At 36.8% G+C, this 15,960-nt stretch overlaps 2 protein-coding genes and 1 long non-coding RNA gene across 4 annotated transcripts; 2 read left to right on the top strand and 1 right to left on the bottom strand.

Moving 5' to 3' along the window:
* Positions 1 to 736: 736 nt before the first annotated feature.
* LOC121762365 lies at positions 737 to 2,553 on the bottom strand. Its single transcript, XR_006042196.1, has 3 exons — positions 1,265 to 2,553; positions 1,065 to 1,167; positions 737 to 975 (listed from the first exon to the last, which is right to left on the bottom strand). It is a non-coding gene; the product is annotated as an uncharacterized LOC121762365 (long non-coding RNA).
* Positions 2,554 to 3,639: 1,086 nt separating this feature from the next.
* Positions 3,640 to 4,221, top strand: LOC121760663. Its single transcript, XM_042156301.1, has one exon. It carries the CDS (start codon positions 3,640 to 3,642, stop codon positions 4,219 to 4,221), a length of 582 nt encoding a protein of 193 aa, XP_042012235.1.
* A 2,725-nt stretch (positions 4,222 to 6,946) lies between these two features.
* On the top strand, positions 6,947 to 15,434 carry LOC121760321 (protein MRG1-like). Of its 2 annotated transcripts, XM_042155997.1 has the most exons (11): positions 6,947 to 7,163; positions 8,584 to 8,637; positions 8,835 to 8,848; positions 9,234 to 9,379; positions 9,516 to 9,551; positions 10,421 to 10,461; positions 12,642 to 12,740; positions 13,332 to 13,411; positions 14,327 to 14,496; positions 14,735 to 14,807; positions 15,073 to 15,434. In XM_042155997.1, the coding sequence occupies exons 1-11, from the start codon at positions 7,044 to 7,046 to the stop codon at positions 15,161 to 15,163; spliced, it is 924 nt and encodes a 307-aa protein (XP_042011931.1). In that variant the 5' UTR covers positions 6,947 to 7,043; the 3' UTR covers positions 15,164 to 15,434. The 2 variants fall into 2 exon arrangements, with proteins under 2 accessions (XP_042011931.1, XP_042011932.1); XM_042155998.1 differs by lacking the exon at positions 8,835 to 8,848 and having other exon boundaries at positions 7,027 to 7,163.
* The last annotated feature ends 526 nt before the right edge of the window (positions 15,435 to 15,960 follow it).

Below are 15,960 nucleotides of genomic sequence, written 5' to 3'. Positions count from 1 at the left end.
GCTTTGAACCTAATTATTTGGATAATGTCAACCTCTTGGCCCTTTTTATTAAATATTTATTATTGGTCAAACTCTTTATTGAAACCCTAGTTTCCTTCGTGTGTATATTAAGTTATTTTAATCACGATCGCCCGTATTTATTTACCCTAAAGGGCGGTCGTGACAAAAGCGATGCAAAACAGAATTAAAAGATTGTATCTTCGCTCCGTAGGTCGGTGGAACCACGATGATTCCCCCATTCGAGCTAGGAGGCAGAGCGCATTTTCTGGAGTGTGGAGTGGACTTGCAGCTGTGTGTGGAGCTTCCCTCTAAAAACTCTAAAAAGGAGAAAAAGCAGCCTATGTTCGTTCAATGTTGATTCCTTTAGATTCCTTTATATAGGACGACTCCAAGCTCCAATCCCTAGAGTATACCCTTCATGATTTGACATTTGTACCCTTATAGCAAAGGGTACCTCCTTTTGATACTTCCTTCGTCCGTTATAACTTGTTACTAGTACTTTTTTTAAGGTTCATCCGCCAATACTTATCACATTTACTTTTTACTACTTTTGATAATAGACCTCACATTCCAATAGCTTATTCCACTCAATTTCTAATATAAAATTATTATAAAAAGTAGAAGCCACATTCCTCTAAACTTTTCCCCCATTATTTTTTACATTTCTTAAAATATGATCAGGGACAACCTGCGATAATTAATGGCAGAGGGAGAGAATGCGTGATGATACTAAATGTTTCAATAGTAAGCCCGGTTCCATTTCAATTAGCTGTCAATATGTTTAATTTTATATAGTACTCATAGATATCAAATTCAGTATAGCTCCAAGACCATGAATTGCAATTTTCTTTATTAATCTATTCAACATCTAAACGTTATGCAACATCAACCAAAATCATTGTTGGCTGTAAGATTTCAACTTTGCTGGGCAAATCAAGGATTGCTTTGATCAGCTATGGAAGCCCCAAAGTTTTGCTGAGGAACAAAAACCAAAAAACTAGAAATTGAGAGAACAGATTATATTAAACAAAAAAGTCTTGTAGGAAAATAAAAGTTATACCTACCCTCAAATTTTCAACTAGGGATTTAAGCTCTCTCTCTCAGGAGAGGAGTCTCTCTTTCCACCATACTTCTGAAAGGAGAGGAGTCTCTCTTTCCACCATACTTCTGAAAGGAAGAACGGATAAATCTTATGTTGAGGACAAAGGAATCTAAAAAAATGCAGCCAACAACGTTTGAACCGCAAGGTAAATTACAAAATTACCTGCTTCCCGGTAGAAAATGGAACATATTTTTATTTCATCATATGAAGTATCTGCCTCCTCAGCATTAGCGTGCACAGCATGACCCAGTAGAAGAGAAGTATCGGCCAAAACACAGGCACGTCAAATATGCCAAAGAATGTCAGCACGAATGCAATGCAGAAGGCTTTAGTGGTATTCCAATTATATAAAAAATTATACAGTATGCTTTCAGAAGACAACCAATCTCAGAACGAAGACAAAAAGTGAACTTAGTTTTGAACATATCAAGCTCAGTACTCAGACCCTCACCTCGCCAAGATTATTCATCTTCAAATTTTGTTTTATCATAAAACCTAATTGCTGGGTACCCCCATGATCCATTTACAGATATCTGATTTTTCTTGATTGTGCCATGGCATTAAAGTTAAACATTCAGACAGTGCCAATCCATCAACATTCAGACATGAAATTGTTTTTGATCACCAATATTCCTGAGACTGGCATGCTAACTATCACATCATCACAGCATTCAGGTAACATTAGCTAACTACAGAAACCACAGAACTACACAACATTAACTTTTGGAGTTTGGACCAACGTACGGTGCAAATTAGTGCCTCAAGTTGAAAACCAGATTAAAGCTTTCAAAGCATTACTACAGAAAAAAATTCTGAAGGAAATACCGTTTGCATAAATTTCAAATCCAAAGCCACAACTATATAGCCCTAGTAGATCTCTCTTATCTTCCAATATTGCAATATACGGAGTACTACTTAAAGGGAGTAAATTGAGCGAAATTTTAGAAGCATTAATTAGGGCACACAGATGCTAGGAATTAGTAGAGAATCGGTCAGAAATCTGAAGCGATCAAATTAGGAATGCGGAAATTAATTACAAAACAAAACTTAAGATAATTAAATTTGAAATTGGGGAAGAGAAAAAAAGAGAGACGAACCAGAATTTGAATTCGGGGACGCGGCGGACGAAGGGGCGGAACTCTTCGGAGCTCCGAATAGGGAGCGTGGCGTCGAATTCGGAGTCGTCCTGCGGCGAGAGGAAAGCGATGAACAAATTGAGCAAGTAGATGCCGAGGGCGTAGGAAACCACGTAGAATCCCTGGAGCAGGTAAACCCGGAGGCCATAGATCAATGCGATGCAAAGGAAGGCGGTCCAACGGTAGAGCAAGTACGGTGTTGACTTGTCTAAGAAGTGCTGGAACCGCTGCGAAACTGCGAATTTCCAGATGGCAGATGAGGTCGCCGCCGCGGAGGCGGTCGTGGTGGTGGAACCGTCTGCGCTTGTTTTCATTGTCAAGAGTGTTCGTTGTTTGCTAAATACTACGGTACTTGTAAGTTGTAAGAGTATCAGTGGGCGGATGTCCCACTCGGACATCCACTAAGACATCCAAAAAACACCTTCTGCCACGTCACTAGGACTTCCCATCGCACTGCCACGTCACTAGGACTTCCCATCCCACTGCCATGTCACTAGGACATCCCCTGCACAATCCGCCCTTCCCATCGCCCTTCCCACTAGAGTTTAAAAAAAAAATTTAATTACCGGACGTCCGACCCACTCCACAATGGCGGACGTCTGCCCGCCCGTCGCCCGCACGTCCGAGGACACCCGACGTCCTCACGGGACTTCCGTATCCGACCTTCGACGCCACAATGGCGGACGTCCCGGTCGCCCGTCGCGGACGTCCGCCATTGGAGATGCTCTAACTACTAACTACTCCCTCACACAATAGAGTTCAATTTTTTTTATGAATGAATCCCTCCTGATTATATAAATATTTTTTTTATTAAAATTAAGTTTCTAATTTTGAGTGAAATATTAATATAAAACAAATCTTTATTTTTAAAAGAAGATAGTACTAATCATAAAAATGAGATTTATGAGATATTTCATTATTTTTTCAATCCAAATGAATTTTTGCATAAACTTTATTTGGAGAAATTATCATAAAGCATATTTGCAATTAAAGAGATTTAGTGGGGATTTGTCCCGTGACCCATGTGACCATTTTTTTGGTGCCAAAATTTTGAACGTGGACGGAACATCGGTTCTCCACAATATTATGGGCTCCTAAGAGTGTCCACAGTGGGGGAGCCGCGGCGCCCGTGGCTTGGGTGCGCGGCCCCCACTGCAGAGAACCATGAAGGGCGGATGGGAGCCGAGAGCCGAGAGGGAGCCGCGGCCCTCACGCGGCTCAGCCGTGTGCGCCGCGGCCCACCACTACAGCTGGCCGAGAGCCGCGGCCCGGCCACCGAAAAATATTTTTCTTTACTTCTTTTTTTTATAAATACACACCATTTTCCCTCCATTTTTCTACCCCAATTCAAACATCACTATTTCCAATCTTTCCTATCTATTTCAATTCAACTTCTAAAATATGGATTCCGAGGATGAACGGTACCAAGAAGCGGTAGATCTGGAGTTCCAAAACCTGGTTGCAGCGGTGCAACGTGAAGCTGACGAGGCTGAGGCGGTGGCGGCGGTGGCAATCCCTCGACCGTTCTATCATCGGCGGTATATCGACCGTGACCATGCCGGGACTGACCGCAGGTTGATGGAAGACTACTTCAGCGAGAACACCTGTTATCCGCTAGAGATTTTCCGTCGGCGATTCAGAATGTCGCAACAACTTTTCGTCCATATATCGACGTGTTTGGCGCAGCGGTTCAAGTGCTTCAACTTGCGATATGATGCCACCGGTCGACCCGGCTTGTCGACATATCAGAAGTGTACGGTGACAATTAGGCAGCTTGCGGCTGACATGTTCGACGAATACCTACAGATGGGCGAAACGACTGCCCTACAGACGTTGAGGCAGTTTTGTAGGGGCATTAAGGATATCTTCAAAGGGGAGTATCTACGGAAGCCAACGACCAATGATTGCCAGAGACTGATTGATATGCACGGGACTGCACATCATTTTCCAGGGATGTTGGGGAGCATCGATTGCATGCACTGAGAGTGGAGGAACTGCCAGGTGGCTTGGAAGGGGCAGTTCACTTCTGGTTTCAAAGGCCGACATCCCACGATGATCCTGGAAGCCGTTGCTGATTACCGCTTGCGAATTTGGCATGCGTATTTTAGTGTCGATGGGTCGAACAACGACATCAACGTTCTACGATCGTCCCACCTGTTCAATGTCGAGTGCCGGGGTGAGGGTCCGCAAGTTAGATTCATGGCCAACGGCACGCAGTATAATATGGGATACTATTTGGCAGATGAGATATACCCTCAATGGCCCGTGTTTGTGAAGTCGATCCGACAACCCGTTGGGCAGAGGCAAACCTACTTCGCGAAAAAACAAGAGGGTGCTAGGAAGGATGTTGAGCGAGCTTTTGGTGTCCTCCAAGCGCGATGAGCCATTATACGGTGCCCGGTTCGACAATGGCACGAAAATGATGTCTCAGACATCATGACTGCATGTATCATATTGAACAATATGATAATAGCTGACGAAGGATTTGCTGCAAAGCGATGGACACCGGAAGATGGTGCTAGTTCGAGCTCGGGTATTGTCATGAAGCCCCTGCAGATGGGTGTACCACGTACTAATGAATACTTGATCCAGCGGTACACCGATATGTGGAGCCAAATATCGCATACAACACTGCAGGCTGATTTGGTTGAAGAGGTCTGGAACCGTAGAGGGAGCGCCGCATAATGATATGGGTTTTCAGGTTGTTGTTTTTAAACTAGAAAAATTTCGTTGTATAAATATCATAAATTATAGTCTAATAAAATTTATTGTAGTTAAATTAAAAATATCATTAAAAAAAATAAACAAATTAATTTTTATTTTGGAGCGGGCCACATTTCGTGGCTCTTGCTATTTACCATTGTGGAGAGCCCAGGAGAGCCACATTTGCTGGCCCTTCTTGAGGGCCACCATTGTGGATACTCTAACATAGTACTAGTACTATCATAGATATGTTGAACAGACTAAAAATTTACTTCAAAAGAGAACTAAATCAACCGTGACAGAAAAACAATTAGTATAAAACCAAAAAAGCTAGTAATTTATAGGAAGAATGACAAATTGACATATTGCATTGTGTATTTGTGTAGTGTTGTAGTACTAGGCCAATAAGTTTCAATCTCAACCCAACACAAATATTGCAAAACTGAAAACTACCTAATGAACCAAATCCACACATTCAAATAAGGGAATAATATATTGAATTTGCCCTGTATTATACACTTACGTGTATATTATAATAATATGATCCCAAATATTTTTGAATGAATAATTTCCTTGATAAATCAACATACTTAATTATTCATATTTCATTTTATTCAATTTTTATATTATTTGTAGCTACCAATCATATTAATAAAATGAACCAATGAATACAATTCTATTCATTTGGGATTTCTTATCATCGCTAAAAAACAGAATGAAAATTCCATTTTATTATACCTAGGACTTTATTGTGTGAGTTACGTTGAGTAACGGTAAGTACAATAGGTTGGGTAATGGTCATATATATATATATATGGTTTTGATATATGCAAAACTAAATTTAAATACAGAAACGTAAAACAATATCATACGTATGGCACTTTTAGGTCATAGTTAGTTAATTTTTAGGTCATGCTAACAGACCTAAAATGATCTTAGCATGACATTAAACCCAAATATTATAATATGACCCAAAATTGCTTAATTATGACCTTCCGTGTTTTTAGTTGATTATTGACCATTAGATCATCTAATCCTAGGGTCAAGATTTGGGGTGCATTTCTGGATTTAAATGTATTTTTATTTTGATCATCTATATATATATATATATATATATGAAAAATGAGAGTTGAGGACTTCAAATTTGGGTACTAAGTTATTATTAATTCTAAATCAATTTAGTTTGTTTAATCTGTAATATCATATAGAACAGAGATTATTAATCATTATATTTAAATTCTAAATTTCTTACGAAAATTTTAAATATCAAAAGAAAAATTCATTTAAATTAGTTGAAGTTGCGACAAGTCTTTGTCCACTATTTTGTAGCAAAATTTGTCCTCGCTACTCAACTACTGCCTCCGTCCCTGAAAATTTGTCTTATTTTTTCATTTTCGTCCGTCCCCCAAAGTTTGTCCCGTTTCACTTTTTATCATTTTTGGTAGTAGACCCATATTCCACTAACTCATTCTTACTCACATTTTATTATATTACTAATATATAAAAATAGGACCCACAATCCACTAACTTTTTCAACTCACTTTCTAATATATTTCTTAAAACCGTGCTGGGTCAAAGTGGGACAATATTTGGGGACGGAGGTAGTAATATTATTGGAAAAAATATGTCAATACATTCATCCAGACATGACAAATAAAGCCTAAAAATAAATCGGACGAGTCACGATCTAAAACTACAGGTCGGTTGCAAATTTGACATTATTGTAATATCACTTTTATTAATTTTAAACATTTCATAATGAAAAATCCACTAAAAGTTTAGGTTATTAAGTACAATTATGTAATTTTTTTTATTTGTCAATTTTGTTTGATTTTCAGGTGATTGGAAATGAAACGGAATTCATTGCATATTCACCTGAACCACTTTTCATCGTTGCTTAATTAATCTTAAATTAAAAACTAGCCGTTAAGCTTAATTAATCTTAAATGAGCAGCTTAATTGACACAAACTAATGCTATATAAAACGGTATCCACTCGTTTTCAGATTTGAAACCGGCAAAGAAGTGGGAAATCACTTTTATCGGCATTGCAACCACACTGTTTCTCGATTCTCTTCCAATCATTTCTCAACTACCATCAAAATGGTGAGCAGCTCCAACGGAGAGTCGGCGAGCGACGCGCTCGAATCCCAGTCCAAGAGCCTCTTCTCCGAGGGCGAGAAGGTTCTCGCCTACCACGGTCCCCGCATCTACGAAGCCAAAGTACTCCCTATATCTATTTCTTAGGGTTTTTTCTTCTGTTCAATTAACGATTATCTTCGCACACTGAGTAATTGGAGCTCATTTATATGCTAATTTTAGTACCATGATTTGGTACTTGAATAAAATTCAAATATGGATATAATTTTAGATGTGTTTTTCATGCGAGGATAGCTGTTATATTTGATTGCTTGTGAAAGTGAACTAGCCAGGCTTAGATGCATACTAAAATGCAGTGGATTATTGACCTGAAGAATAAGGTTGTTTATGTAGGTTCATTACATTTTTCTCTTGAGTGTCTTTGATTGATTTTAGTTCCGTTGCCTTTCTTATATCTGGCTAATGTGATGTGGAAATCATAGTGGAACTGTTTAGTGCATAGGTATTCACATGTTTGATAAGCGGCTACAAACATAGATATGTGGGTTTCTCATAGGATTTTGTTTCAGGTTTCTATCAATATTCCAGGATTATGAATCACTCAAATTTACTAGAGAATATGTGACTTGTCTACTTAAGTAGAGGATATCATTTTGTTTTTCTAAATGTAGATGTAAATGTAATAATCCTCAATCTTGATATCTATGTCTCTTTATGTTTATCATACATGTTCGTATCTTGTGCGTACTCATTACTCCTGGTATATATTTGATCCCGCATCAGATATACACTAATGAAATACTTTGTCATTAAGGTGGTTATTTGTGATATCTTAATGCCAAGTATTACTAGATTTTAATGGTGTGTCAGTATGTTGTTTTTTTCCTAATTGCATACCTACCTCACTTTCAAGGGGAATAATTTTGAACAATTATGCTTCAGTTGCCACCCTTTCTTTCAGTTTTATTGTTCAAATATATTAACCCTTTCCCTTTGTTTGTTTTCTTCTTTTGGTATGAAGTAGAGTCCTGCTAATGGGGCTTATAGTAAAGTTTAATAACCAGTGTTAAAGCTTGAGAATTGGAACAAAGAAAATCATTCAGGCATGCAAGTTCGAATGAGAAACTTTGCTTATTTGCAATATTCGCAGTTCCTTTCTTCTGCTTCAAATTAAGTTATGCAGTCCTCTTTACAGGGTATCATGGCTCATTAGTATTAATATACTGAATCATCAGAAATAATGATTGTGTCAGAGCCCCCTAAAAACTTCTCTGTGAATAAAATTCCAGGAATTACTTTCTGGTTCTTATATTAGGGCTGTGGGGATCATGCCTGCTCTCATCTTTGAATTAGAAACATGATTTATATATTTCGTTCATTCTTTTATTTCAGATCATGTGTTGGTGATATACTATTCAGGATCAGTTTCATTTTTTTTATACAACTAGATTTTTGCTACATACTATTTGATCTTTTGTCAATACATGATGGTTTTCTTTACTCATAAAAGTATTTTCATTAGTTGCTCTTTTGTGTGTATAAGGTTCAAAAAGCAGAGTTCCAGAAGCATGAGTGGAGATATTTTCTCCATTACCTTGTAAGTTTAATTTCCTACTTATCTTTCCATTCCCAGTTGATTTTGGTTGCGCGTTACCTAATATGTTTGTGACTTTGTTAATGAAGCTCTTCCTATTACACCATTTTGTTTAGCCTGTCAATAACATGTCCCCCAGGTCTTATTTGTCAAATGGAATACCACTATATCTACTCTAATTGGTAGTTTATTTTTTACAGGGTTGGAATAAAAAGTGAGCATGTTCCCATCCCTTCATTTCCTTCTTTATTTATCTGACTTGGAGGTCCTATCTCAGTCTCTGTTTCTTTGTACTTTTGTAGAACACATAATACACAGCTGTTTTAAATGTTAGGTTAATTGTATACAGAATATACATAGCTGTTTTAATAGCTTAGTTTTACTAATTATATAGAGGCAAAATTTTCTTCCCTTGTAGTTCAGAATTTTAGAAACAAATAAAATAAATTCTCTGGGTTAAGTTAGATTTGTTTAGCCCTATGTGTAGCTAATCAGAGTCCTGCAGTTCTATGTTAAAATATATGAGTAGTTTTTTGCTTTTTTAGGCCTATACTGGTAATTGTTATCACTAACTAAACGTTCAATATGCTTCCAATTAGTTGGGATGAATGGGTAGGCATGGATCGGCTGATGAAATATACCGAAGAGAATATTATGAAGCAACAGGCCCTTGATAAGAAAGCTGGAGTTGACAAGAATACTAAATTAGGGCGTTCTGCTCAAACAAAACCAAAAAGTTCAACTGGTATGTGTCAGTCAGTCTTTGATCTGCTAATTTCTTAGGGGTTCTTGATACTGGTATTTCTTCGTCAGATAACTGTTTATGGTTGGTGAGCTGTTTGTTTTTGGTATTAAGGTTCTTTTACTCATGGATTTTGTAGATGCTAAAGTGGATAAAGGGGAGGCAAAGACCACAGGTACTGTTATCAGGTTTCTCCATTGTGTGTAATTTCCCACTTGCTCACGTCATATCTTCTTCAACAAAAATTGGTACCTTATCCTGGTCCATAGTTTAGTAAGCAAGTGGAGGCTAAACTAGGTTGAAAATGAATCCTTTATGCCAATATTTGATGTTGTTAACCTCTTGATGAAATGAATTGAAGGAAGAAACTTTGGGATATAGCCATATAGTAATAGCCGTGTATTCTGGACTTAATTGCCTATTACTCCCTCCGTCCGCCATTAGGAGTCCCATTTCTTGGCGGCACGGGGTTTTAAGAAATGCTAAGAAAAATAGGTGGAAAAAAGTTAGTGGAATAGGTGTCCCACTTGTATATATTAGTTTTAAATGAAATGTGAGTGAAAAGAGTTAGTGGAAGGTGGGACCCTATTACCATTTATGGTAAAAGTGAACCGGGACTCCTATTTGCGGACGGACTAAAATGGAAAAACGAGACTCCTATTCGCGGACGGAGGGAGTACTTGTCATGGTATTTGATACTGAGTCTTATTCGTGGTGGTTTACAAGCGTGGGAATCAAGCGGTTGCGGATTATCATTAGCTGTAGCGCAAAATTATCTTTAGCTGCATATCCTTTACTAAGTTGTTTTGCTAGAGGAGTCGTGTGTTACTAGTCTTTTAGAGATAGAGTTGTTTTACGAGTCTGTTTGTTAGTAGGAGTCACTAGGCAGTCCTTGTATATAGTCCCTCAATGTTTGAGATGGCATGTATTGCATTTGAGTTTGTGAACTATTATTCTGTTGGCCCCGTTGAGGATTTCTATCTTGTTTATTTCTTCCATTCCATTGTTTTCCATCCTCTCGCCTTTACTCTATCAATTTTGCAGCTACAAAGGGGAAAAAGCGAAAGGCTGACTCAGGGATTGAGGTTTGTTCTGTCCCTCCTCTACATTAGTAAGCTTGCAAGTTTAATTTGGAGTGCACTTATCTACAGATATTGATTGTAGAGCGCTTTGTCGAGAGAGAGACACACACAATTATATATTGAGATGAAACTGAAAGAACTAGTGCACGATTGACTAACTGAATAAATTGGAGTTAACTTGAACTAACTTGAATTAAGAACAATGTTGTTAAGGGTGTGGGGCGCAACGAGATAATTCTGTAAAAATCCGGGGCGCAGTGCGTGGGACGCTCTAATAGATTGGAAAATTTCTTTTCTTGCTATACTAAAAAAAGAATTTGAGTAGAAGAAGGAAGAATTAATTGAGAAGAGGATAATAAGGAATATTAATGTCTTGAGAAGAGGAGAAGAGCTGAATTGTTTTTTTTTTGGAGATTATAAAATATTGTAGTATTATTTTTTGCAATATTTTTGGTGATTTGGAGGGATTAAAGGAAATATTTATGATGAGTTATTTTAGGAAAATAAGATTTCATGAAGTCTTTTGGGTTTTTTGATTGAAATATTTTCAGCTGCCGCCCTGAGCACCCCGCGCCTCAGGCGCTCTTTTAACAATATTGATCAAGGATGATAGTTTTCCTCTTGCGAGGCCTTGACCTATGCCAAACAAAATACTCCCTCCATCCCGCCATAAATGAGGAGTTTCTTTTTGGCACGAGATTTAAGAAAATGATATTTAGAGATTTAAGTGGAGAGAGAATAAGTGAAGAGAGAATAAAGTAAAAGAACCAATTGATATATTTTGCCAAAAAAAGAAAATGACTCGCTTTAGGTGGGACGTTCCAAAAAGGAATACAAGTCGCTTATAGTGGGACGAAGGGAGTGCTAGACTTCAAGCTATATTTCCCCTTCAATTTCTAGGGGTATATATACTTGAGATTCCTACTTCAACTTGTAAAAGAAGAGATAATTATCAGAAAAGGAAAACTACTAAACTAAGGAAGTGAATCCTAATAACTTAAGGAAATAAATAACAACTATTAACATACCCCTAATGTGATTTGGACTCTGAATTATTTATGATATGCGACAACTGAATGACTAGATCAACAAATGCATGACTTTCTTCTTCCAATCTCTCGCTTCATTCTTCTTCTCATGCTTGAGTGGCTACTCGACGTGGACCTCGTGTATACTGTATATACCCTCCACGGTTGAGCTCTATCACATATCTGCCGTGTATATGCTCCTTTCTTCTTCTTTCTATTTTTCTCTTAGTTTTCATTTCATCTCTCTTTAAATAAGTATTTTTTTAACTTAGTAAACATCATTGCTTAGATTTTGGACGTTTTCTAATGCTTGTTGGTGTATGATTAGTTGTATTTCTGTTTCATATATTAAGACGTTTCCTGGTTGTCACTTTAATTTCAGAGTCATGTGCAAATATAAAGAGAAACTGTACCAAAGTAATTTAATACTCCCTCCGTTCCGCTGTAGTTGAGTCATTTCATTTTATGCACTCGTTTTGGAAAAATGATAATAAATAGTTAAAATGGAAAGAGAGTAAAGCAGGTGACAAAATAATGTAGATAAGAGTCTTATCTACATTATTCTCTCTCTTACTTTATTTTATCTCCACTTTAACTATTTATTATCATTTTTTAAAAACGAGTGCAGAAAATGAAATGACTCAACTACCGCGGAACGGAGGGAGTATCTCTTATTCCTAGAATGTGATATATCTTCTTCTCTATACGGCTTAATTCATCATATGGTTAAACTACTCTGCATCAGCAGAATCTAAATTTGTTTAAATTGATGCTGTTGAAAGTTTGTTGTTACTTGAGCTTCTGTTTTCTTGGACCTCCGGTGAACACTTTCTAAACTCATAGGAGTTGTCAAGAACTTAAAGTTCTTCAGAGTTTTGAAAATGTGTTAAATACTTCAGTAACAGAACACTGAACCCAGTTTTCCATTACAACATGGCCTTATGCAATTCCACCATCCCAATTACACTATGTTGTTTCATTGGTAAAACGTTTTTTCTTTGCAGATGTTATAATTGCAACATAAATAAATAAAAAGTGTTGTAAGTTTGTAAATGCAACATTTCGAAACACTGTTATAATTTCCTATTATGCTAAATGTTGCATTGTTTGCGGCATTTACCCCTTAAGTGATGTTTTTGATCTACTCATTGTTAGGACAACCCAACAACAGAAAATCTCATCAAAATTCACATTCCTCCCAGTTTGAAGAAGCAATTAGTTGATGATTGGGAGTTCATTCCTCAGCAAAACAAGGTAGTGTGTTTCTTTGCTACATTAAATTCAAGTAAAAGTTTCAGAAGGAGAAAGTGCTAATGAGTTAATACTTACTCCACGAATGCTAATGAGGGATTATAGGGAAAAATTAGGATTTCCAGTGGTAATTTTTTAATCGCAATTTGGATAAACTTCTAAGACAGTTAGTGGCAGCATTACTGAAGTGTTATCCAGGACAGTTAAAAAACAGTGCAAACCTAACTGGCTAGTTTATGTGGACCAATGCTTACCCATCAGGCGTTTCATTCCATTTTCAGTTTGTGCCACTGCAGATCGAAATCATTATCTGTCCTTTTTTGATCAATTTTACTACATTGCATCTATTTTTTCTTGAGCCAAATTCAGATAAGAATGTTCTCAAGAATCATGGGCTTTAACGTAATGGTGATAACTTTTTTCTTCTAGACCTCCACCATTCATGTAAGGTAAGGTGTGGTCCTGGATTTTCTGAGGGTATTTGCTTCCCATTCTGTTTGTGCTTCCAGAATATTGTATTATATTTTGCGTCTCTCACTGAAAGTAAATCGTACATTCATAAATATAATTTTATAAAGGTTTTCTTCTCTGCAGCTTGTGAAGCTCCCGAGATCACCAAATGTTGATGATATATTGACAAAATATCTGGAACACAGGTCCAAGAAGGATGGCATGTGAGTTTTTTTTCTCATCTGAAACTTTTTCATGGCTGTATACTACTATCTGCCATGTTTCTCCATTTCATTGAAATATGGATGAGCTATTCTGGATATCTAGTTTCAGTTAGCTAACAAAAAGCAACAGTTGTGTGAATGATGGTTGTAAAAAATCTTTGGTACTCTATTTGTTAATTGTGGACCATTTATTTTGTTTGATGGATGGGTATTGACAAAGATTGCACTGCCGTGATGGAAGAAAATGCATGATATCCATTCACAGAGGAGATGCATTAAAATATAATATAAAGCATGCCCAGTGTTCTAATTTTTCACTTTATTGTCTTTTCGGGAATATACCATGAAAGTTCACTTGTTAACAGGTTGATTTGTTACAATTAGTACTCCCTCCGTCCCGGAATAGGAGCCCTATTTAGTTATGGCACGAGTTTTAAGAAATGTAAAGAAAAGTGGATTGAATAAGTTAGTGGAGTATGAGTCCCACTTATATATAATAGTTTTATAATAAAATGTGAGTGGAATAAGTTGGTGGAATGTGGAGCCTACTTACCATTTATGGTAAAAGTGAAATAGGACTCTTATTGTGGGACATACCGAAATGGCAAAACAAGACTCTTATTTTGGGACGGAGGGAGTAATTATTAAAATATTATTTTGGCTTTACTCCCATACATCACAGTAGTTTGATTTTCTATTCACGACCGTCCCTATAAAAAGTTGGAGCTTTAAGTAGTTCTTGTTGGTCCGGTAGCATCTAAAACTATAGTTATGTACATTGTTTGGTTACTTGCATGGTTTTATCTTGTAGAAGTTGCGTTGTTTGATATCCTTGGAAGCAAGGATAGATTGTTCTGTGAAATGTTTCATTGTACATGGTTGATGATCTTTGATGGTATTTTTTTATGAGTACAGGATGACTGATGTGGTTGGAGAAATTTTGAATGGGTTAAGATGTTATTTCGAAAAGGCTTTGCCAGCTATTCTTTTGTACAAAAAAGAATGCCTGCAGTACCGGGAGGCTGTTTCGGATAATACATCTCCATCAACTATATATGGAGCTGAACATTTGTTGCGCCTATTTGGTATGCTCAATTCAATTATAACTAGCAAATCATCGACAAATATTATTTTATTTAACTTTTTTATATGATTGTACTACTGTTTTGCATTAATAGAATGCTTATTGAGGTGAAATTGTTCGTCTGCTTGGAGTTTCACCTTGTTGAAAATGTATTGATTTGTTCTGCTAATATCTGATTTGGAAATTCTGACTTGTTTTGTTGATATCATATTTATGTTTTTGTTCTCTATTATTTGCAGTGAAATTGCCAGAATTGTTAATTGATGAGGAGACTTTGATTCGGTTGGGGCAGAGATTGCTCGAGTTTATCAAGTACGTTGTTAGTCCTCTTGTTTGACATCATGGCATCGACTGCTCTGTTTATGTGCTCAGATGGTTCAAGAATAAAATAATGATCCATATTGAAATTCATTTTGCTGAAATAAGGTTGTACATCTCGGGCAACATTCATTTTACTGATACCCTTGATTTCAGTTGTGCAGACAGGGTTTAGCACCATTCACTTAGAATTTGAAGTTGGAACTTTTTTGGTTTTCCAATACTTATCTAACTTTACCTGTGGGGGTGTTTGATGTAGGTTTCTGCAAAATAATGAGAGCGCTTTCTTCCTCTCGGCATATGATGGTCCTAAAGTTAGTGAAGGAGGTGGCAAGATGAAGGATAGCTGACCAGCATGTGTTCTTGTTATTATTCTTGGCTATGATATACCGGCAAGAAGCCTCAGTATTGTATGAGTAAGCATGTTGTTGTTGTTGTTGTTGTTAGGCTCTTTAACTAGCAAAAACTTATCGTTGTAGCAACATATACTCGTCTTAGAAGAAGGATGCATAGTTTCCCTTGATTTTCTTATATTTCATTTTTATTACGGACTATGTATAAATTTTTTATATTTCAAAGCAAACGTAACCTCATTATTTCAAACTGGGTATTATTCCTAAACTACACCACTGTTGATCGCATACATTATTGTATGCGAGTGATAGTTGCCCTAGGGCCAGAAACATTTTTTCTCACTGTTAATTTACTCTCTTACTTTATTCACTTTCTACTTTATTCCATCTACTTTTTTCTTTCTCTTATTTTTTTTATCTATCTATTTAGCACACTAAACATCAATTTCTTAAACTCCGTGCTGAAAAGTTCCGCCTCAACTATGAGGGAACGGAGGGAGTATTTTAAATGAACTACAAAAAAATCTTTGACAGTATAATTTGTATATAGATCACTATCTGTAATGAATTTTATTAGCATGGATAGATCCAGAACAAACACTCCAAAAAATACTACTCCGTTTACTAGCAGCTAGTTTCGCTACTAATTGTCATAATTTCACAAGTAAAATGGTTAGCAGCTGAATAGCAAAATATTTATACAATTGTTCATCGTTGTTAAATTTTAGCAACATACTCCCTCCATCCCATTCTCATTGACACAATTTCTTTTTTAGGATGTCTTTTCGAAATGA

Source organism: Salvia splendens, chromosome 13 (genome assembly GCF_004379255.2).
Source record: "Salvia splendens isolate huo1 chromosome 13, SspV2, whole genome shotgun sequence".
Classification (NCBI taxonomy): Eukaryota; Viridiplantae; Streptophyta; class Magnoliopsida; order Lamiales; family Lamiaceae; genus Salvia; species Salvia splendens.
Note: the sequence above shows the minus strand (reverse complement) of the source record. Positions and strands in the feature narration are given on the sequence as shown.